The sequence below is a fragment of the Etheostoma cragini genome, chromosome 7, assembly GCF_013103735.1.
Source record: "Etheostoma cragini isolate CJK2018 chromosome 7, CSU_Ecrag_1.0, whole genome shotgun sequence".
In the NCBI taxonomy this organism is placed as follows: Eukaryota; Metazoa; Chordata; class Actinopteri; order Perciformes; family Percidae; genus Etheostoma; species Etheostoma cragini.
The window spans coordinates 21,384,538-21,407,743 of NC_048413.1; the positions used below are offsets into that span (position 1 = coordinate 21,384,538).

The following is a 23,206-nucleotide window of genomic DNA, read 5'->3' on the forward strand; positions in this document are numbered from 1 at the left end:
ATCTTGATATGCCACACCTGTGAGGTGAATGGATTTTCTTGGCAAAGGAGAAGTGTTCATTAACACAGATGTGTAAACAACATTTTAGTGAATTAGGCCTTTTATTGACATAGAAAAAGTCGCTCATGAAAAATGGGGGCAAAAGCAAACGTGTTGCGTTTATAATTTTGGTCAGTGTAGTTTGGTGTTTGTTAGTGGTAGTGGTAGTTAGGAAATCACATTTAAAAACTGAATTCAAATTAAAAACTATGACTGACTTACACGCTATTACTATTCAGTGTCTATTGTGTGTACCTACAATATTGAGATCAGTCCTGACAACTGCAAAGCCTTCACGGCTCACCCAGCAAAAACCATTAGCACATCAGGAGAGAGCAAAACGTGAACTGGGAACACACTGGGCATTTTCACACCAGCCCATGGTTCCCTGCATGCCCCCTGAGCTTCTAAAAATGCCCAGCATGCATTCATGCATTGCATTCTAGTTTCTAGAATTGAGTGTCATTAGATCTTTCTATGTTTGCTATATTCAAAACAGTGTGATGTCAGATTCGGAAGCCTGCATGCCTTGCAAGCACATCTAACTGAGATCAGCGCAAACCCAACTTAATTTTACCTTGATTGGTGTTTCATCCTTTTAGATCTTCAAAGTAAAGTGGTCTACCAGCCTTTTGATTTGTCTAAAATACTTTGTGACTGTGAAATAGAGACAATCTTGACAGCCATTATGGTTGTGTCCTGGTAAAATATGTTTGCTAAAATAGTTAGTAAAGGCCTTTTCATATTCTTAAGTGGTTGTTATCCGTCATAGGAATGTAAATTCTAAAGACCGACAACCAGAAAACCATGCTGCTCTGCTTGTTGTTTTATTTACTTTCATTGATATTCTGCCTAAGAGTCTACAAATAAATTATTTAATATGAGAGTCAGTCAAAACTGCAACTTCCTTTCTGAAACTTAAAAGCTGCTCTTATAACACTCATCATTGTCAAAACTACATGTCTGTCATATAATTCTTAAAACTGCAGTGCAAAAATACGCATTATGTAGTTGCCACCAAATGTGAACAGAACAAGATCTTAACTTCTGTAAATAAGTAAGGCTGCAGGATTGTTGACACACATCATCAGAGTTTTGATGTTTTGCTGTAGATTGCTTTCATACGTGGTTATGAGTGTTAGTGTGTTTTAGCTCTGTTGAACTGAATAAGGAACTGAGAGTGCTTATTGGTTTACTGTAGGTGAAGCCAATGAGCCAGATTGTAAAATAGAACACACAGCATAGTCAGTAATACTGTAACAGCCTTGGTATCAGTTTCATCACTTCAGTCTACTGCAATAGGTATACTGTACAATAAGGCCTTGTTAGCAGCACTTTATATAGGGCTCTAGCAGGCTTTTTTGAACACTGCCTCACTCAACATTTAATCCCAAGTGAACTGTTCTATTTTTTTTTTATTAACATGTCTTTTCATAACACTTGAAACTAGAAAAAACTAATGGTATCAGTAAGGAAGGACATTAGCCAACAGAAGAAAAAAGACAATTCTGGTGGAAGGGCATTTGCAATTTTGAATTATCACCAGATTTACCCAACCAGGTGGAATGCTTTCATACACTTCCAGGTCACAGTGGTGAGCTGGATGGCAGCTTCAGCCAGCCACCCTGACAGCTGGACCAACAACCTCAAACTAGCTCTAACCAAACAGAGTGGTCCATTGCCCACTGATGTTGATGAAATTATGCACATATTGCTAATTATGTCTCCAGTCAAGTGTGTATTCTTTATTATAGCTACTCAGCAAGTAAACATGAAGCACATTTTGAGTTCATCGAATAGAATGTGAAGAGGTCCACAGCTATTCAAACCATGTTTCAGAGGAGGCTTATCTACATTTTCTTGAGAACTGATTATCTCTTTGTATTTTCACCCTGATACTTCATGACAATTTCCAGTGAATATTTGCCTACAGCATCCAACCCATCATGTTAACTGGGGAATGGAAGCAGCGGGGTCATGCCGTGTCTCTGTTGAAAGCAGTTAAAATCGTCTTTTCTTCAAGTTGTCTTTAGCAGCCACATTTCTAATAAAATAAACTGTTTAGTTCTATAATAGTTTGTTTTTATCACAGGCCGAGCAAACAGCAGCCTGCTACCACATTAGCTTTCTTGTTAAAATATCCTTTTTTATCTCACTCATAAACAATGAACGCATGTCTCGTCCTGCACTTCAGCTTGTTAAACAAGAAGCCAAACAAACATTCATCAGGGTAAAGTGCACTGCTAAGGTCAGTTTTCAGGCTAGATAGCTAAAAATTAAACCCGTTTAATCTCGTAAGCACTTTGAGCATATGATTCATGCTTTTATCTCAACTCGTTTAGACTACTGTAATGCACTTTACATTGGCGTTAACCAAACCTCTCTCTCACGCTTACAGTTTGTACAAAACCCGGCCGCTTGTCTTTTAACCGAATCTCACAAGCATGAACACATAACAACAGTCTTGGCCTCGCTACAGTGGCTCCCAGTCCATTTTAGAATATATTTTATGATCTTATTGTTTGTTTTTAAATCAGTGAATGGGTTGGCACATCAATACATCTTAGACCTCTTACAAGTTTACACCCCCTCAAGGTCTCTTCGGTCTCCTGATCATCTTCGGTCTCCTGCTGGTTGCTCCAAAAACCAGGTTAAAAACCAGGAGCGACCGCACTTTTTCAGCTTCAGCCCCTAAACTGTGGATGAGCAACCTCCACAGGTCAAATTCGTCCCAACCCTCGGATCTTTTAAATCCCGTCTTAAAACTGTAGTACCTGGCTTTTAACCCAGCATGAGAACTGTCTGGTCCTTTATTGTTTAATGTGTTCTATGTGTTTTTTGTTTTGTTTTTATGTTTTATTTCTTTTCCAGCACTTTGTAAACCTTTGTTTTTATTTAAATGTTGTACGCTATATAAATAAAATGGACTGGATTGGATATCTCATGATCTACATACAGTACATGCAAACTAGCTAATGCATGATTGCATTTAGATTTAGATTTACATTTTTCCAACTCTGTAGCAGTATGATACCATTACCAAAACCTAATAGTGAGGTTGTCCATTATCATCTTTAACTGTAGCTTCTTCATAATTATGCTCATAGTTTCATGTTTCCAGCTTTTTGTTTAACTTTTGAATCTTGAGAGTCCTTCTTGCTTCTCTGGCTGGCTGCCTGCTATATTCATATCGATCGACTCTCTTCTTGTGTTTTCTCGGAGGGCAGAGAGTTGTGAAACTCCCGGGCAGCATTAGGGTGGGTGTTAACATGTGTGCTGTTTGAATTCAACACAGTCCTCTTGTTTTTTTAAAACTTTATACTATAAACTTTTCATTCCTGCTCTTTTTTACACTGCAAGATATTAATGAAATAAATCACAACCATCTTTTTCCACACGGCAGTGTTTTAAAATGGGACAATAGCCTTTTTTAATCTGTACAGTGTGAACAATAAAGTTTTTTTTTAAGTTTGAATTTAAAGTAAATGAGTAAATAGTAGTTGAGTGAAAAACACCTCAACTACTGTGACAAGGTTACAAGCATCAGATTGATTTTTGATCTCAGCTCATTCTTCGGCTTATGCATTGCAGTCTCAGAAGATTCATCATTCTTCAGCATTATAGTTAAAGCTTCTAATCTTTTATGGAATGCAGCGTGTTTCCTTCCGCAGATGAATATACATTGTTTGCTGCTTTAAGTACAAAGTGTTTCCTTTGAGCCTTGTTTTATGTTATTGCTGTACAAAAATGTGTAAGGCCATTAAAAGACAAAATCAAACTAGTTTTACATTGTGTAACTCATCAGACATATGTCATATCAATATATATAACATAACATTTTATCAAATATTTTATTCTGAGCAACTTGTCTCAACTGTGTAATATCCAGATGAATAACCATAGTAACAGAGTTCTGTTTTCCATAAGTAGCATTTAAACTGTAAAACTAAATGCAGATTTTCTTATTCATTGTGATTTGTGTTTCAGCTTTGAGCCTCCTGGTTCTTTATCGACTGGGATGTCCTGTGACATGCAGGCTGTTTTTCAACCTATGGTTAGTAAACTCCCCCCTCGTTTTACACATCTACAGTCCATGTGGATGCGGTCTCAGATCTGAATTCAAAAGGTGGTCTTTACCCCTTTTGAGTCTGCCGAATGTAACAAAAACATAATTGATCAATTTGGAATGAAGCATGTTACAGACTTTTAGTTTCACTACATACAGGCATGTCTGTGCAACTATTAACATCCCAAACTATTTATAACACTGTATATTATTCTACACTGCTCTGCTTTATTTGATTTACAGTTCATATAGCTTTGCGATGCACCGTTGAATGTATTCCATTTTTCATATTCAGTCAGTGGCACATTTTAAATTATTTCTCTGGCTTTTAAGCTTTAATTTGAGGGTTTTCAAATCGGCATCAGATGAAGTGTCAGAATTACACAATGGAAACTGCTAAATTCTGTGCCTTTGCATATCTTAACGTCTTTAACTTATCTGCTTAATGACATTATGAGCTGTGCAAATAACAAGCGGTACAGAGGCTTGAGATATTTTCTGCAGCACCCCAGGGGTTGGTTAACAAAAAATATAAAAGATGAAAGTCAAATCCCAAAAATGACATACATGTGCTTGTGAAAAGCTGAAAGAATGAACAGAAATACAGGAACTATAGATTTGTGAAGACAGATTTCTACTCTTTCTGATAAGCCAAATCATAACTTATTCTCTCGCTCGACAGTCTACCCGTTTGTTTTAGAATAAAATTTCTGCAGTGTAATCAAATGTCAAAGCTTTATTCTGAATACAATGTTGGTAGCCAACACTGTTTATTGAACAATGTTGCCTTTACCTGATCCCTTCAGATAAACGAGGACCTGGAAGGAGAGGTCCACTTTGCATCAGCAGTGGGTCCCTTCTCTGTGCCAGTCAGATGCTCCATAAAGAGATGTGATGTGAGTTGTATGCTGTATTCAAACCAGAGAAAATTGGTGTACGTTCCAAATGACCACCAGTATCATTATCATGCCTTGCTATTTTTTACCTTGTTCTGTCTGTCTTGTTTCTTGCTATAAATGTTGTTGTTTGGGAGCGCATGACAAAATATACTGAATGGATTTTGTTGGCCTATATAGTTGTAGTTTAGTTTAGGAATAATAGAAACAATAATTATTGAATAAATATGTATTCACCCCACCACAGAAGAACAACTGACTGACTGTATATCTCAATACAACAGTCTAATTAGACTCTACATCTTCTTTAAACAATTGATGTTTGTTATCTGCTGATGCTAATTACTGTATGTGCATGTATCCTCTCTCTCTCTCTCTAGCTGGAAGTCGACAGCCAGTTTATTGACTTTGGTTCGCATGTGGTGGGCCAGACTATTTCATGGACTATCACCTTGACCAACAAGGGTGCACTGCCCACCCTTTTCAGCCTGGACACACGTCTCAGTCCAGAAACTAGCCATGCCCAGATGGCATCCCATGTCTCTGCCATCACCTGCCAGGTCAGACTGTTGATCTTGACCTCAAGAGTTTCTTTCCCGAAATGTTTCTTTAATGGCCTGATGGAATAAATTGAAAGCTATAAATTATAAATTAGTGAATTTAAAATTAGATTATATACAGCATACATGTTAAATGTGTATTCAATTTACACTATTAGGTCTAAAGACAATCATAAGTATAAACTGTCATGTATGAAATCAAACGTGTGTGTTGTTGGTTGACAGGAGACAAGCAGTCAAAGCAGAACATCTGTTGACCAGAGCAGCTCTGTATCTCTGGGCACCGGAGAACTCCAACCAAAGCAAGAGAGTCAGGAGATCTCTGAGGCGCAGCAAGAGCACTCAGGTAAAAATGTTGTACCTGAGCACAACTTTATTAACAACCTTTAATAAACCAGAATGAGAGTTGAACATGGTCTTAAAACTGATACCTGAACCTTTACTTGCATCTTTTAAATCCAATCTTTTATATCCACGATACGTACACTTCCGGGATTGCTCAGATTTCACTCTTTTTGGTCGGATGTCCTTTACCTTATGCTTTCTTTGTGTTGTAATTTTAAACTCTGGTCGATTTATGAGGACTATGGTAAACTGCTTCTCAGATCTCTGCAGGGTAACTCCAGACAGCTAGCTAGACTATCTGTCCAATCTGAGTTTTCTGTTGCACGACTTAAACAACTTTTGAATGAACACATTCCACCAAAAGAAGTTCCTTCCCGAGGCTCTATGGACGCCAATGACGCTCTGTCCGTCTACCACTTTGGTCCAGACCACGGACAAACTCTGGCTAAAAAACAGCCTTGGACTTGCTCCTAAACGGCCCATCACCCGGCCATTCGCCATGCAAGTGCAAATGATAATGATGATAATTGGGGCTGTGTTTATTAATGAAGCCTCAGCCTTGGAATAAAAACAGAAAATGCCATTACATCTGGATTGAAAATAAAATACAAATAATGAAATATCACTAGCCACAGAAACCCCAAAATACACAAACCTGTAATTAGTAAACAATACAGAAAGTAACACTTTCAATGATAAAGTAGGCTACTTGCTGTACCTAAACATGGGGATTAGATATTCTGTAGGCCTATACCCAAACTACACTGAGAGTGTTAGTTACGCTACACTATAACTTATAACTATTCAAATACAATGTAAGCAAATGAAATGTGGGGGAAGTAAAAGTTTCTTGAGAAGGGCACTATTCTCAGCAGCTTTGTCTATCATGAGGTCACTTTCAAGGGACATGACAGACAGAGTTGCTGAGATGAAGTATTTCTCTGTGGCCATTAATAAGAATGTTACCTGGTGTTCCCTAAAATTTCTGCTCCTTAAGCGATTTTTACTTCTAAATGACCTGGCCCAACAACCAGGTCTTTACAATAGTAAACGCATATATGAAAGACAAGGAAAAACTGCACCCTGATGAAAGAAGTGAAAAAAGTGCAAGCTTTGATTTTTTGGTTAAACTTGGTGAAATCTGGTGAGTTATTTAGCCCCCTTCCCTATTTGTTAGCGCGTTTAGAGTGGTACCAGTGCATGTCTAATGTTTTCCCGTTTAATTCAGTACCATAGTCTTCATCCTAGCCAAAATAGGAAGCTCACTACAACCTCTCATGTACAACGAAGTGAAATCGCGAGTCATTTCTAACGTGTTTAATGTTTCCGATTAACAGATGAACAGAAATTATTAAACACGTTAAGTTTGACAGCACTATATGGCACGATAATTTTCATAATCATGATGTAAGAATTTGCACAAAACACTGTTATGCCTAAGTACAGCCTCATAGAGGCTAACAAGGCTTCAGATTCCTAGTCTTGTTTTATATAAGAGTATTGATAAAATCAATGCTGACTAAAAGCGTCCAGTAGGATGTAGCGACCTGTTCAATATTTAGCCAACACCCACAATCCTTAGTCTACTGTTTTTACCTGCTTAAGCAGTGCTATAATCATGCCTTACTCACAAGATGTTGTGGGGAAAGATACAGTGAATACAGTATTTTTATGAATATTGTCAGTAAAAACTTAAGGCTGTTATGTTGATGAAAATATAATCTGAGCAGTATTTTGTTAGCTACTAAACATATTAGCCAGTGCAATGTATGAACATCATTTGTGGAAGACAGTGTTTCCTAAAACAGCCTCTTAAATACTGGTGAGTGAGGGCTGACAGAATCTTCTCATTGTGGATTTTATCTCATCATTCTGTTCATTAGGACATATGGTCCTGGTAAGAACAAAAGATGTGAGCGTGCACACAGAAAGCGGAGGGATCACCTTGTTCTCACAGCTGATGACAAGGAGACATTTTTTCCTTAATGTTCTCTCAGATCAGAAGTCTTCATCGCTGCACTCAGCACTTTCCTCCACTGATGCTCTGATAAACTGTTTTTTGCCTCTGCAAAATACGTTTTGGAAAATACTGTCTATGTTTTTTTTTACCGTTGTTATGAAAAGCGGTCTGATCAAGGCTGCTGGCAGTAGTTGATATTTTGTGCCTTTTTATATGCTTTTTATGTCACCCATATCTCTTGATCTAATGGCCAGATTACAGATTAGCATCCCATTATTTTTCTAGGAAAAACTGTCAGGATTCTGATGAGCTACTGTATCTGCTCATCCGTTGCTTTTTTTACACACTATTTGAAAGTGTGCATTCATACTGCACGTTGGAAGATAGCTGCTGATTTTGGTGACCCTCAAGCGCTTTCCCTTAGTTCCCCTATAAGGCCAAATTTTATAAAACTATTCTTTCATCATAAAGTTCACAGTGTTTTCTTTGTGTTGTATTTGGTGGGTTGGCAGCTCTTCAAGGCAGGTTGACCACCAAGTTCATTACATAAGTTCAGGTTTTGCCGTGTGTGTGTGGGTGTCTGTGTGTGTGTGTGTGTGTGTATGTGTGTGTGTGTGTGTTGTAGAGTCGGAGTCTTCAGCTACAGGTCCAGAAGCGATCCCTGAGACTTGTGTGTCCCCTGATGTGGATGCCCAAATGGGCAAGAGCCACTCAGACTCCAATGACATAAGGCTAGGAAATGTAAGTATTGTGTAAATGTGAGTATTGAGTTTTCTTACAGTAACACAATTATTTTGGTAGTCCCCTGATTTTTCATCTACCATTAGATTATTATTGTTCAATACATTCCCATTAGCGTCACCTGTACTATGTTTGTGTTAAATGCTAATTAGCAATTGTTAGCTTGCTTACATTCTAAAATAAGACAGGAATCAGGGCAAACATACTACCTGCTTAACATAAGCATGTTAGCAATGTCATTGTGAGCAAAGTAGCACGCCTAAGTACAGCCCCACAGGGTGCTAGGCTAGCATAGCTGTAGACTCTCAGATTTGTTGAGATACATTATGGACTAAAGTGGTGGGTGACACATTTTGACCTGAAGAAGGCGCTAGACATATTGTCAGGGAATCATTTACTAATAATCCTCTCGGGACCATAAATAGTTGTTTAGATATTTTGGTCAGGATCAAGGTGTTAATCACCGACATCACCACCCCTGCTGCTAGCTCTTGGTATAAATATGGTCACATTTAAAGATATTGGCACAATCAATTGCTATCGACATGACCCAAAAAGTATCCGTATCAGCCTGTGCAACTGGACCAGCAGAGAGAAACCTGCTTTGTTTCCAAAGAGACATACTGGGATAAATGTCTGTAGAAGGCAATCTCCCTCTCTATCTTGTTTTTAGCACTGGTGCTGTGTGTGCCTTGTGGGCCATGTGAAGTTCTGGAGTTGTTCAGGGTTCATTACGTCTCTCTGGTGGGGGGCTAATGGTGCACCGCTTCTCCCTCTGCTCTTGTCATGGCTGTGTGTGTTGCAGTTCCCTGCGTGCCCGCGGCTCATTTACTGTCATTTTGACTAATACTTTCACATTGTTCAGTTGAAGACAGGCGTCTTAAATGGCAACTTATCCATCAAGCTATCGTGGTCCCACAACTTTGAGTTGGTTGCTGTGCAAATGGCTTCCTTTTGTCTTTTTGTTTTTATCATTGCTCTCACCACCTTGATACTTTGTTGCTGATCAGACAAATCTCCACACAGCATTTCACTGTAGTTCGATTGCATGCCTTTTTAAAGTTTCACATTTAAAAGATTTCAGCTTCCACTACATTGATAGACATGGTATTGTGTTAATGAGGAAAAACGGTTTTACTCAACTGTCCCGTGTGGACTAAATCAGCTTCAGAATTCAAACGTCTGATATCTATTTAAGTTTACTGGTCATTTTAAATTATTTGTGTAGAATTCTTTTAGAGTATGTTTTTAATATAATGACATAAAGTATTTTATATCAAAAAAATTAAATGTTTGCTTGCTTGTTGATGTATCCTTCATCAGGTTAAAGAGGGGGAGATCGGACCTTTTGAAAGCATTCCTCTGGAGGTTGTATTCACTCCAACCATTCCAGGAGGGGCCAAACTAGACTTCCACATCAAATTCTCTGACTTAACCAGCAAACCAGTAAGACACAACATGTTCATCATTTTTTAAATGTCATAGGTAGAATACAAGATAAGGGTCGTAGTTCTGAGTAGTTAATAGAGCCATAGATATGCAATCATGTAAATGTTGTAAAGGTGAACCATTTGTGATCAAAGGCATGTTGATATGAACAGATACCCATCCAGGTGAGGGGTGTGGCAGTCGGCGTCCCTGTATGGGTGGTTCAGCCCAACATTGACCTGAAGATCTGCATGTTTGACCGCCTCTATCAAGACAGTATCATGGTCCAAAGCAGGTGGGTCCCAGAGATGGCTTGACAGATTTGTCATATATGTAAACGTACTTAATACAGCAATGTTCTTGTGCACCCTGCGTTTCCTTCTTTGCAATCAAAACTCAGAATGTAATACACATAAGAGATGAGAGGGGCCTAAGTAATCTCAGTGAATCAACACAACGCTACACCGATTGTATCATTGATTTAATTCTGTATTGTTGAACCTAAAAGGTTTCACTACTGTTACTAAATTAATTCTTCTAGTTGTTGATGAAGTGAAACCAGAAATCCCTACTGCACAATGATAACACATTTGTCAAAAACATGAATTGTTTATTCTTTAAAGCTTGAAGTAAATTAAGATGCAAAAAACACAATCAAACGAACAATTAACTGCCAACCTGATACGTATACGTAGCTCATTTTTTTTGTCACACTAAACACCAACAATGTTCCTCAATGGAGATTCACACTAGAGACATTGGAACAGTCCCTCTGCCCCTACACTATAATTGAATAAAACTAGTTTTCTATCTCTTGATGATGTCCAATTGGTTTACACTTGGCCATTTACACACTTTTAGTCTAACTGCCTTGTTTGAACAGGCAACGGATTAAATTAAGGGGCACGAGAAGTCATTTAATACCTTATTAGTGTCACTTTAAGTTATCATCTGTAATAGTTGGAGACAACATTAGATCAAGGGCAAACATAATGTGTGTGTGCCAAGAAACTGTATGAAGCTTCAGTGTTCAAAGTGATGTGCATTTTACAATTAAAAAGACAAGGCATCTGTATTCTTAAAGGACAATTCACACAGGACAAATGACCCCAGGGTCCCCCTTTATTTTACTGGTCCCTTCTTTTCCAAAACATTTCCTAAACATTAATCAAAATCCTTACTTACAAAAATATATTCATTTGGTACTGATTATAAAGAAATTTAAATAATAATATTTACTTATTATTGTTCATTTATTTGAGTTTGTAAGAATGAAACAGTGTGAAATGATAAATATTATTTGTTGCATAATAGAAGTGCATGTGTGTTCAAAATCAAAACTTTTGTGTTGGACGATATTTTTGTATTTAATTGTACATACAAGTTATATATCTGTTACTTTCTAGTAAAAGATTAGAAAAGGTTATTAGTGGAAAGGTGCTCATAAAAGAAAGGGCCATCTTTGTAATCAGTTTCCGTGCTCATGAGTTGTAATTGTTCTAAAGATGAGTTTGTGTGACCGGAATGAACAATCCCAGCAAAGCCACAAGAAAAAAAGAAAGTCACTGCAACCAAATTGTGGGAGTGATCTCAGTTTGGGATTAGTTGTGTTTTAATGTACAATGTGAGCAGATGGTCCACAACAGCACACACACACACACACACACACACATACATATACAACAGTGTTTCCCAAAGGAAACCGCCTAGTATTCACTAACAGTTCCTTTGTGTAGGACTAGATTTAGCTTTTGTAAGGCATTCCCTTAAAAGTCCCATGACATGGTGCTTTTTGGATGCTTTTATATAGACCTTAGTGGTGCCGTAATACTGTACCTGAAGTCTTTTTCCCAAAATTCAGCCTTGGTGCAGAATTACAGCCACAATGAGATTTCCTTACTATGTGCCATTTCTGTGTCTGTAGCTTTTAAGGGGGGGCGGGGGGGCAACACAGATTTAGACCAGTCTATGGTAGTTAGTCTCCATGTAAAATTTGGTCTTCGTATACAGACAGTTGGTAAAATGATGTCCTTTTAAAGAACAAAATAGCTGCTGTTTTTGTGGATGCATCTTGTGGAAAAAACTATGTAATGTGTGACTGCATATGCCAAACAAACGGAGGGTATTGGCAAAGGGGAACAGCGGTCCCGAATCCAAACTCATTAGAAATAACTGCGAACTTGTTTCTGCCAACACGTCTTGAACCAACACATCTCATGGGGAAAGTCAAAAACCACAAGTTGGTGAACTGTGCAAGATGTATTTAGTGTATTATATAATATTTTGTAGTCTATCCAATCAGTTATGGACATGTCAGAAACAATACTGAGGATTTTCAAACTTTATAATCCCCGATTTGTGATGTCAGAGTACCTATTAGTGCCTGGCATTTAATGGATAGAAAAGGAGAATCCTTTCCTCCCTAAAGTATTTTTTTAAATACTTTTATAGGCAAATGCTTTAACACTAAGTCATGGATTGTTGAAATAACTACACCGCAATTTTCACAGACCAAGAAATCAACAACTTGTGGGCAAACTAAAAGCATGTCCAAATAAAATAAAATAAAAATAAAAAAGAGTGCATATTAAACAGCTTATTGTAAAATCATTGTTATTATTGTCTAATGCATACCTAGTAGAAAGGTATGTAGGAAAAAAGATTTAAAAAAAAAAAGGATAGCCCTATCAGCACTTTTCAAAGGTTTACCCAAAATAGGCTGTCATAGACCATCAGGCATTCAACTCACTACAGGAAACACCACCTTTATACTCAAGCCACAACCTGTAACAACCAATCAAAATGCATTGATAAGATTATTATAATGAACTTCATATTAAGTTTGAAATATTTAAGAGGCTGCATAAAACTCTTCAGCCCAAAGAGATGAATGCAGAAGTGAGTGGTGCATGTCATTTTTCCATTGTATTTGTTGTCATGCTCCAAACCATCTTTGGAATAGAGTTTGGAAAGTGGCATGGACTGCTGATGTAGCATGCTAGCTTATCTGCTGAACAGAATTCTAAAACTCCCTCACATACTTGATCTCTGCCAAAACAGACATTTTCACAGAAAACCGGCTCATGGAAAATCCCTTAAAAATGACAGTGCCAGCTTGCTTTTTAAGCTGGCCGAACATAAAACTCTCCTAACGATACTCAGAGACAAGTAGTGAGATTGTCATCAAATATGCAGACATAATAAAATAGAGATGCATTAGCTGATAAATGTTTCTAATCAAAGGAGGATGCATGGGACCTAACGGCAAGCTCACATACCCCACAGTCCTCCTTGCTCCATACAATAGGACAGGACTATAATTAATCCTTCATGATTTTGTATGTGCTATATGTTATGATGCATACAAAAGGTTAAGGATTCACCAGGGACAATAACATTTACAGGAGTGTGGTCCACCACCCAGTCAGTCATTGTGTCACATTATGTGGGGGAGGGAGTGCATGTGTGTGGGTGGGTGGGGGATTTGTGACAACTGCCATCTGGTGCGCTGGCACATGTGACAAGATGACGATGACAGCAGCAGCTTTTTAAGAAGAAAAAAAAAAAGAAATGTTGATGCTTGCACCAGCAAACCATGCAATATGTCACTCTGCCTCCAAGACGGTAATTTGAACACAAATAGCTTGGCAGGCATTTTGGGGGAAACAATAAGAGAGCTGCAGCTTTCATCGCACAATTTGTGATGACATTTCCTTTAAGTTGATGAGTAGATATCCCACAATCCTCCTTAGTTTTTTGACAGTTTTTTAAGAGAAGCAGCACAAAGCATAATTAAATACGTATCTCTTGTATGTGTGCCAGTGATTGTATACTACTCCCTCTAATTGAAAGATTTTTAAGAGACTTTAAAATGGGCAGTGTTTGACTTTTGTCTGTGAGCCAATAATTAGAATATTCTGCAGACAGTTGGCAGAATTTTTCTTTTTGGGAACAGCGTTTTTTTCACTCATCCTGGACTTTTAAACCCTCCTCCACTGGCACCTGCTGGGGAGTTGAGCATTCCTGCCCAAATTCAGGCCACAAATAACAAGCCAACCTGTTTTTCTCCCTTCACAAAGCCTTCTGTCTTCGATCTATGTCTGTTTACTGGAATTCAAATATGCCTACTGTGCCTTCCACCAGTGTCCTGTGTTGTTTGGCAAGAGGGATGTTAGTGTGTTGTTGATGTTAGTTGTTTCTTTTTCTTTTTTTATGTGGGGTAACCATTGTTGCTAACGAAGAATGTTCTTATCCAGCTAGTTATTTTGAACATATTATATGGTATAAAGCAGAAGTCTTGGTATCCCATAAGGCTTTGGAGTCCATGTGGAGTAAGCAAGCACGGTCACCTGGCTCTTTCAAGAAAGTTCAGAAGCACTGCTGTAGCCTCGGGCCCTCAGTGATTCAGCTCCGCAAGCGGACGTCTCTCTGCAACAGGACCTGACCAAATCACTACTCAGCCTCAGTGATTATTAGGAGTGTCATTATCAGTGTTGCTCTGACAAAAGCTTTTTAGGAATATTACATAGGCAGTAAAATAGAGAGAAAGGGGTATGACATGCAGCAAAGGTTCAAACCTCTGTCACAATAAACTGTCTCAAACTAGCCCAGGAAGGGAATCAAGTCAAGCTAAAATTCAAGTGATAGTCACTTTATTTGAAATAAAGAACTAAAACATATTGGTTGTGTAATCATGGTGGGGTTAGTTATAGGAGGACCCATCTATCTATGATTTTTCTTCCATCATAGTTACTACAGCCATGGGCTTCGTCACCTGAAATCCAACACATGTCGTCTTGGGACACTTGCTGAAATGACTGATGCTGTTGATCTTCTTGGGGCAACAATGTCTCCACAAAAAAAACTAAAAGAAAAAACATGTCTTTAGAGACCTGGAATGTGCATGGGGCCGTTTTTATGTGGAAACAGGAAAGGGCGTTCCTTTCACCTTTTCCACAATTTTGGAAGCATGCTTTTGTCTAGACTATTATTGTATGCTGTGGAAATAAAATTTGTCCTAACCCATACAATAAAAAACAACCCAGGACCATAAGTAAACAAAAGGATGTCCATATATAGTACTTATGGCCTATAGTGCATCATTACATCACAATAATGCAAGCTTAGAAGAACAACTTATGACAACTCAAAGGAAATCCTTGTAGAGATCCATGTTTTAACATGTACATCTACAATCAAATAAAACAATTATAGTTTAGTGTGATGGTTACATAATCATCATTATCATAGTGTTTTTTTTTACCCCAAGCAAGAAAATGACGTTAAATGCTGTAAACTGACCTTTACATTATTAAACATTGCTTAAGTAAACAACTGGTCACAGTCAGTAGAAAATACATGATCAGCTGAATGCCCCTGCTGATTAAACTGCCTAATTGTCCCCAAAATGATTATGTACTTATTAATACTCCTCCGAGAGTGATTTGAAGGTTATCATTGTGCCGGAATAAAGATAGCGACTTAATATCCCCCAAGTGTCCCTGAGAGTCCTTGCCTCGGGGAAACAACCATCTGGTTGACCTCGCTGTTCAAAATGGGTCATTTAATTTGAGAGGGGACTCGAAAAATGAGGGGTCCCTCAGTCTATTTGGCTGCAGCTTGCTCATCGCTCACCTTTGTATCTTTGAGGATGAAAGCAGACATTACCAAATGTTAGGACTGTGTGTACGCATATCACCCCCAGCAAACAGAGTTTTTCTGTTTGTTTGTACTGTCATCGTTTCCTGAAGGTGTGTGAGTGTGGGCTGTGGTTAAATGTGTTGGTGAATTCCCAAGTTGAGGAGCCATTTATATCCCGAGCTTCAGCAATAACTGAGGCTTGTAGCCACAGGCAAAACCATCTGTTGGTGCTCCTTGAAATTGGGTCACCTAAATTATTTGGACTTGGGGTACATCCCTCCATACAATTTCTGTGTCACTCAAACAAAAGTCTTATTTCTGTCCTTGCTGAGTCCCCGAAGGTATGAAGTTTGCCTTGTGAAGTCCACCTGGCATCACACCCGGAATGTAAACATTTTTGTTGTTGCTGCCTGTCATATAAAATTAAGGCTGTTGCGTTGTTGTGGTCTTTTACGCCACCTGATAAACTACTAGTGTCAACATAATTTCTATGCATTATTTCCTGAGTTTTACTGCCTGTGCATTATGTGTGACAGGACAGATTATAACTTGGTGTGTTAGCTTTAAGCTAACAAACTATATCTTGTGCACGACAGAGCCAGTACAGCCTTGAAGCTGACCTTTGAGGTGTGCCCGGAAATGAGGAAACACATGGAGATCCTTCCAAAGACAGGCTTCATCCAGGCTCAATCAGGCTTTAATGCCCAACTCAAGTTCCTGCCGAGGTAAGGAAGGACACACAGAGGATGCAATGATAATGGAATCACTGGAGCATCCATAATCTTATTTTAGACTGTAAGCTTGTTAAGATTCTATCAACCTTTTATGAAAGTGCAAACTTTTTCACTCCAAAGGGGACTTGTCATTTGTATTAAGCAAGGCTCGCAGTTTTGTGACTTCCCAGTTGCTGCTTCTTTAGCAGAGGAGAAACATGCTGTTTTCCTCTTGAACAAAAACTGCTATTGTATACACTGGACACAGAGAAGTCTGGTTTCAGTGCTCTATAAATACACAATACACCATGACACCAGAATCATCTTTATAAGAGAATTTGGCTTCAACTAACCATCCATTTTTTGATAAAACTCCAGTGTCAGCTGGAGATATCTCTTCCTACTACGCTTATTTGAAAGCTGTGGAGTCTTACAGAGGTACAAATGGCAACAATCTATATAGACAGTCAACAGCCAGGGGGTGTAAAAAAGTTGCTTCCACATATCTGCACTCTGAGCGCAGTAATGGTTTTCCGATGACTTTGAAGGACGTGGTAATTCTGTCTACAATAATAGGCCTACAGGCTCTATATTTAGATGGAGAGGCAGGAGTTGAACTGCGGTTTGAATGCCAGAAGAGCGGACAGGGGACCCCCAGGGCAGATATGAGAGGCGTGCAGAATGTAAAAACCCAAAAGTGGGCGTTAGTATTCTTCTGCCCACCCTGGTTTCTTCCCTTCACAGTTCTGCCACTTTGTGTATTGGTAGCTGAGAGGATATTGATGGAAAAATGCCGATAACAGGAGGACATTTTCTTCACACATGACACAAATCGAAGGCATGCAGTGGTCATTCACCAGGGGGACTGGAGGGGAAAGTGGGGAAATGTCAGGAATCTGTTTTAGTGAATCAGCAGAGGTTTTAATGCGGGGATTAGAGTACAGCGTTACTGGCTCTGCACAAGCACTAACACAGCTACAGCTAACACCCCCTCCCTACTCTCCCTGTATCACACTTGTGTCTCTCTCCTTCGCTCCTGTGCTGTCTTCTCCCACTCTATCACACATACTTCTCTGTTTCTTGGCCTCTCACCTTTGTGCTTAACTATACTTTTCTGTCTTTCCTTTCCCAATCTCTACAATACTCTGTAACCAATATCTGTGCTCCTTCACTTCCCCTTCAACTCTAATCTATTCTACCCCTCTGTTACTCTCTTACTCCTCTCATCTTTCTATGCATCCACCATCCACCCCTGATTAAATGCTGGCCCTGATTCTGCTTACATAACCTGTGACACCAGACCCTGCTCCCTCTGCGCTCATTGTTTTCAAAGGATAATTCCAATTTATTACAACGTAAATCCTATTTTGTAGATTAGTCATATCAAGTAGGATAACGTTGAACTTACCAAGTTTATTGCTGGGATCCGGGAACAGATTGAAATTGCAAAAAAAAAAATATGTTAGACAGTAGCCTGCTGAACTGAATTGAATCCATTTAACTTATTTAGTCTGACCTTTGTTTTTGTATTGGCGGATTTTTGTTACACAATTTTGTTATGGCAAATATTGCCTTAGTGGATTAGTTTGTTTGTGTAATTGTGTTACTTTGTTGGTTCTGAACTAACTATTTAGCGCTAAGCAAAAGAAATAGCACCGTGTACAGCCAGTGTACGCTAGCGTTCGGTACGTTCTATAGCAACCAATCTCGGTATGTGCAGGCAGCCAGCCCAAGAGGGCCCATGACACTGTGAACAGTATTATTTATTTATTAATACATATCTATTTAAATTAGAATGTGACTATAACTTTCATTTTGCCGTACTTTAGGACCTCTGCTTTGCGTCAAGCCGATCAAGGCCCTTAGCTGTGATATAATTCCAACATGTCGTGAGCTATTGCTTAAGTACCTTAGCGCTTTTTAATGATGATCGGAATAATATGCCAATTCAACAGTAGTTATGTAAGTGAGGCAACTTACAACCACAGCCTGTATAGCCTTTATAACTCCTTGACCTTTTTGCGGCATTTTTCCGGATGATATAACTTTTTAACTTGAGCAGAATACCATCAATAAAATTGCTATCAATGTGCTTGGGTAGGGCTTGGACAGAAACAATGCAGGTTCATGCAGGGTCGGGCCTGATTTTTGGAGCCCGATAATAGCTCTAATCTTACAAAACTCAGAAAATAACCAAGGCACTCTCACTGGAAAAATCAAAAAGCCTTTATTGTTATGGCTTAGTCATATTAAACCTCCGACAAGCTAACTCCAATGCGTTTTGGCACACAAGTCTTCGATAGGGAGTCAGTTCCCTGACAGTCTGTCAGCTCTAATCTAGATGGTTGGATGGTCAAAGTGTATCTTTAAAAAAAATGCTTTGCTCGGTTACTCAAATGTAATGATAATACTTAGAGGCACATGTTGGGGCTAGATGAGTTCAGTGCTAACAGAACCAATCCAAATTGTGGCCAAAGCTACAAAAATAAGACTGTAATTATCCAGAAAACACAGATCACACACAAATCATCAAATCAAATCTGGGAATGGAAAATGTTTCCAGCATGTCAGCAAGCTGTGTTTCCTGCATGTCTCATCTCTGTCATGGTTGGAATTCACCCTCTAATCTGTCCGACTTTTGGTAGGCTTTGCTTTTGTTTTGTGCAGTGGCAGTGTGTCATTTAAAATGGCACTGACGAGTCTTCCTCGCCAGATCCTGTGATTGGATTTCCAACTCCTAATTAGCAGCATTGCCTTCACTCACTGTCTCATCCACTCACACACATACAATCATATACTGTTAAATTTGGATTCTGAAATGACTCACAGCTTTCATGCTTTACACAGGTGTTTGCTTCTTGCTTTCCCTCCTCAGGCTTTTGGGAGAGGGTGAGCACATTCTTGCTTCCTGCTCTGAGGGATTGTGCTCAACCTGCCCACGTCTTTCACTGTCTTTCCTTTGCTTCATCCCTCTCTGCCTGTCTTCCTCCACTTTTATTTGTCACCATGCAACCCACATGTTTCTCTCACATATCCAGAGCAGTGTTGCAAACACGACATAATCCCCTCTCTACAACATTAAGGCCAATGGTTCACGTTTGTGATCCTGTTCAGCTAAGAGGAATTATTTGCATTTAGATGGACACTAACCCAACAGCCTAATAATCAAAGTGAATTGCCATTGCAGTTATTTAGCCTGACATCATGTTTATTCCAGCCAATTTCTGTTTGGGAGAAGGAGTTATTTTGTTATTTTTTCATTCTCAGTCGACTTAAAAGCTGCTGTGGCACTTAATTGTGATGCTTTATGTTTTTCACAATAATTGACGAAATATGGCGATTTAAGAGTTATCATTTCTGTAAGTCAGTCTACAACAACCTTGGCCATTTTTGTGGCAGTTTTTCATTTTCTTTTATTCATTCTTGTAGCTAGGTAGCTATCTGTGTAGAAAGGTTCCGCCCCCATTCTTAAACCCACTAACAAAGCTTTGATTGGTCAATTGTTTCTCCAACCGGGGAGGAACGGCCATCAAACAGATTTATTAATTCAGCGTCGGGGGTTAAATGAAACAGTCGAAATGCAGAGAATTTCAATCTAAAAGACAAGACCAGTAGAAAATGTAAACCTGATGACAAGATTGTTGTTTGTAACTGTTCATGGATGCTATGTTTTCTGAATATATATATCTTTTTAAATCCTTACAATACGATGGCTTGAATGAATGGTTTTAGGTTTAATCCCTGAAGAGGAAGGCAATGTGTCTCACCCCGGCAGTTCCGGCTGATAAAAGGGAGATTACAAGGATAACTTGCTACAGATTACACCAAACAGCTCAACCAGTACTTTCACTGATAGTTCAACGCCCACACCAGTAACAGAAACTTTAATGATCCAATGAGTTGTAAGAAAACTAAAAATATCCTTTCAAAATACCTGTTTTTTTATATTTCTTTCACAGTCCTTTACTGTATTTTTGCTCATCCATTTTGACATAATAAACAAATCTCTAAACCTCTTAATATGTAATCCTTTTCATCATCACTTTTTTTTAATGGTGAAATGAAATCCAAGCTTTAGTCTATATCAAAGAGGAATATATTTATTTCCAATGTATTGTAGTTTGCTCCCATCAGGTAAAATGAAGCACTAAAGCTGCCCTTTGCCTAACATCAAACACTCTTAGGTCCCATATTATTAAAAATTAGATTTTTCCATGTGTTTTATTATAAAACAGGTTGAAGGTCCTTTATAAATACTGTGAAAGTATAAGAACGCTCATTCCACAGAGAAATGCACAGAGAAGTGCCTTTAAACGAGCCGTCAGGACTTCTGTACGGTTGTGATGTCACATAGGTAGAAAGTTCCGCTACAGAGCCGTTACAGTCATTCCCTGGCAGCAGAGACACTGAGATCGCAGATGCAGAACACGCTAAAATGCGGACCAATTAGAGCAGTCTGAGTCTTTTCGGGATGGGCGCTAAAACGGAGCGTTTCACACAGAGGGTGAATTCAGGTATATTCAGATGGACAGTATGAGAAAAAGAATGTGTTCTTGAACGTTAAGTCGTGTAAACATGTTGTAGTAGGAACACAATAAAGTATGAACCTGAAAATCAGCATATATAGCAGCAGTAGTATAAGAATTTCAAAGTTTTTTGTGCCTTGCTCTCATGGATGATAAGTGAATCTTCTCTTTGACTTACTTTTGTATTTATTGTAGGAATAGACTCATTATAAAGTAGAAGACGTTTTGTCCAGTAATCTCCTTAGTTCTAGGTAAGTGCACTGCAGCTCTCTTAACAGTTCCACAATGTTAGAACAACTATTTCAATTGTACTATGTAATCTACAGAAGTATCATCATCAAAGAGTGGAGAATAATTACTTTTTGGGTGAGGCTGTAGCTATATGATGGCTACAGAGAAGAAATCACCCAAGTAAATCTGTGCAGGACACTCACAAATCTGAAACCCCATCAATCTACAAAATTCTCCTGAGCATATGGGCCTGGTGGAATCCTACCGCGCTTTTCCACTCTGCCCTGCCAAGCTTATTCAAGAGTGGCTCTCCAGCAGTGATTCTATTTAGGGGCCGAACAAGAGTGCTTCCTTAAATATACTCTCTGGGCTCATTGGTCAAGCTATGGAGGGGGAAAAAAATACTTTTCCTTCATTAGTCTCCTTTGTAAATGTTGACATGAGAGGAAGCAACCTTCCTAGCTTTGAGTCATGAAGAGTGTGTTCTAGTAGAACGGCATGTTCACAGCAGCTGTGAGCTGCAATGAGACACGGGCAATATTAAACACAAGCCCATCTTTAAACCTGAAGCTGACAGATTTGTTGAAGGCTAGGCTTGGTTGTAGTGCTTTGAAAAAAACACACTGACATCTGGAGAGCCTTAAAACCCCTGACATTTACAGCATTAGCTCTCAAACCTTCAAGCGGCATTAAGAGCATAAAGAGGGAAAGACAGAGAAGACAGTGGAAACAGAGGAAGGAAAAGCAAGGAATAGCTGGAAAAAAAGAGACAAGGGTGTTGGGAGAAGGAGAGAAACGATGCGGGGGTGGATCTGAGCCACGCACTGCATTTGACATTTGACCATTATTTACATGATAATGAACTATGCATATACAGTGTGTATACATGATATGTGTTCTATTGCAGCACTAGAGTTTTACATAAGCCTGTGCATGACTACTGGTCCTCTTTTGAATCATACTTACGTCTCTCATCACCATGACTACAACCTACAGTAGTGTGGAGGCGCGCTCTACATCTCTCTCCTGCCATCCCTGGCGAGCCGATATTACAGTCGTGGGTTAAAGTAAAGAATTCAGTTTTCACTTTATCTTTCTTTGAAAGTTTGACAGTGCCTTGTGGCTTTTGATTGATGCACTGAAATAAAATGAGGGTCCTTTAAAATCACTGTTGCAGTTGTGTGTTCCTTACCTAATTGCTTGCTCCTCTCTGTTCATTAACAGGATTAACATTTTATTATTACAAAGAGCCACTTTGCATAATAGTGTGTTCTCACAGTGTACCTGCCTTTTTACTCTGTTGTAGAAGCTCCTTATCCAAAGATGCCAACAATCTTTTTGACAAAGATACAGGAGTCCTGGAGGTTCCATTGACGGTGCAAGTAGCGGGCCAGGTTTGTATTGCAATTATACACTGTAGTCCTTTCCCCAGTGAACCTCCCTGTGATCCTGAAAACAGTGTTCTTATCGTGCAATACAAGGCTCGTGTGTCCTACTTTGTCCCTAACAGAAGCAGCGCCACTGAAGGTTTTTAACCTATTTTGCTGGTAGCAAGCTAAAATTACTGCTAGATCTAATGCAGTGTTGTAAGTGTAAAGATGCTTGATGTCTGTGTGTTCAGGTAAAGCCGGTTCATTTCACAGTCCATGCTGTTGTGACCTCCTCAAACCTGCAGTTTGAACCAACTGAGGTGGACTTTGGAATCTGTTCCATTTACCAGTCGGTCAAAAGCAGCGTTCGCCTTACCAACCTGTCCCTGCTTCCTCAGGACTTTGGCTTCTTGGGTGTTCCAGAGGTACTGTATGAGTATCAAGAACTTCTGTGATTTAGTCTGTCTGTAGTGCTGTAAATACCCTATCTTGTGTTAAATGTTACTGTTAATGCGAAATACAGTTGGAATCTTTAAAAGTGGATATTATCCCAGATACTATTAGTCAGAGAAAACTGTGTTTTTATTATTAATATGACTAGATGCCGTCAGGTGTGTTGGAGACACATTTTTTATTAATAAAACAGTCATTAAAATAAATGGGGAACTGGGGAAAATTTAGCATCACTCTT

General features: G+C 39.0%; 1 protein-coding gene across 6 annotated transcripts in view; it reads left to right on the forward strand.

The window, feature by feature from the left end:
• The window catches only part of cfap74 (cilia and flagella associated protein 74), a 49,699-nt gene that overhangs the window by 14,472 nt on the left and 12,021 nt on the right, over positions 1–23,206 (forward strand). For all 6 annotated transcript variants that reach the window (XR_004657260.1, XM_034876527.1, XM_034876530.1 and 3 more), the window contains exons 15-24: positions 4,027–4,093; positions 4,912–5,001; positions 5,382–5,561; positions 5,787–5,907; positions 8,492–8,607; positions 9,931–10,053; positions 10,209–10,330; positions 16,272–16,400; positions 22,452–22,539; positions 22,767–22,940. Coding sequence is in view for 5 of the 6 variants with exons in the window: in XM_034876527.1 (XP_034732418.1) it covers positions 4,027–4,093; positions 4,912–5,001; positions 5,382–5,561; positions 5,787–5,907; positions 8,492–8,607; positions 9,931–10,053; positions 10,209–10,330; positions 16,272–16,400; positions 22,452–22,539; positions 22,767–22,940 (1,210 nt within the window). In the remaining variant the exon portion in view is untranslated. The remainder of the gene's footprint in view (positions 1–4,026; positions 4,094–4,911; positions 5,002–5,381; positions 5,562–5,786; positions 5,908–8,491; positions 8,608–9,930; positions 10,054–10,208; positions 10,331–16,271; positions 16,401–22,451; positions 22,540–22,766; positions 22,941–23,206) is intronic.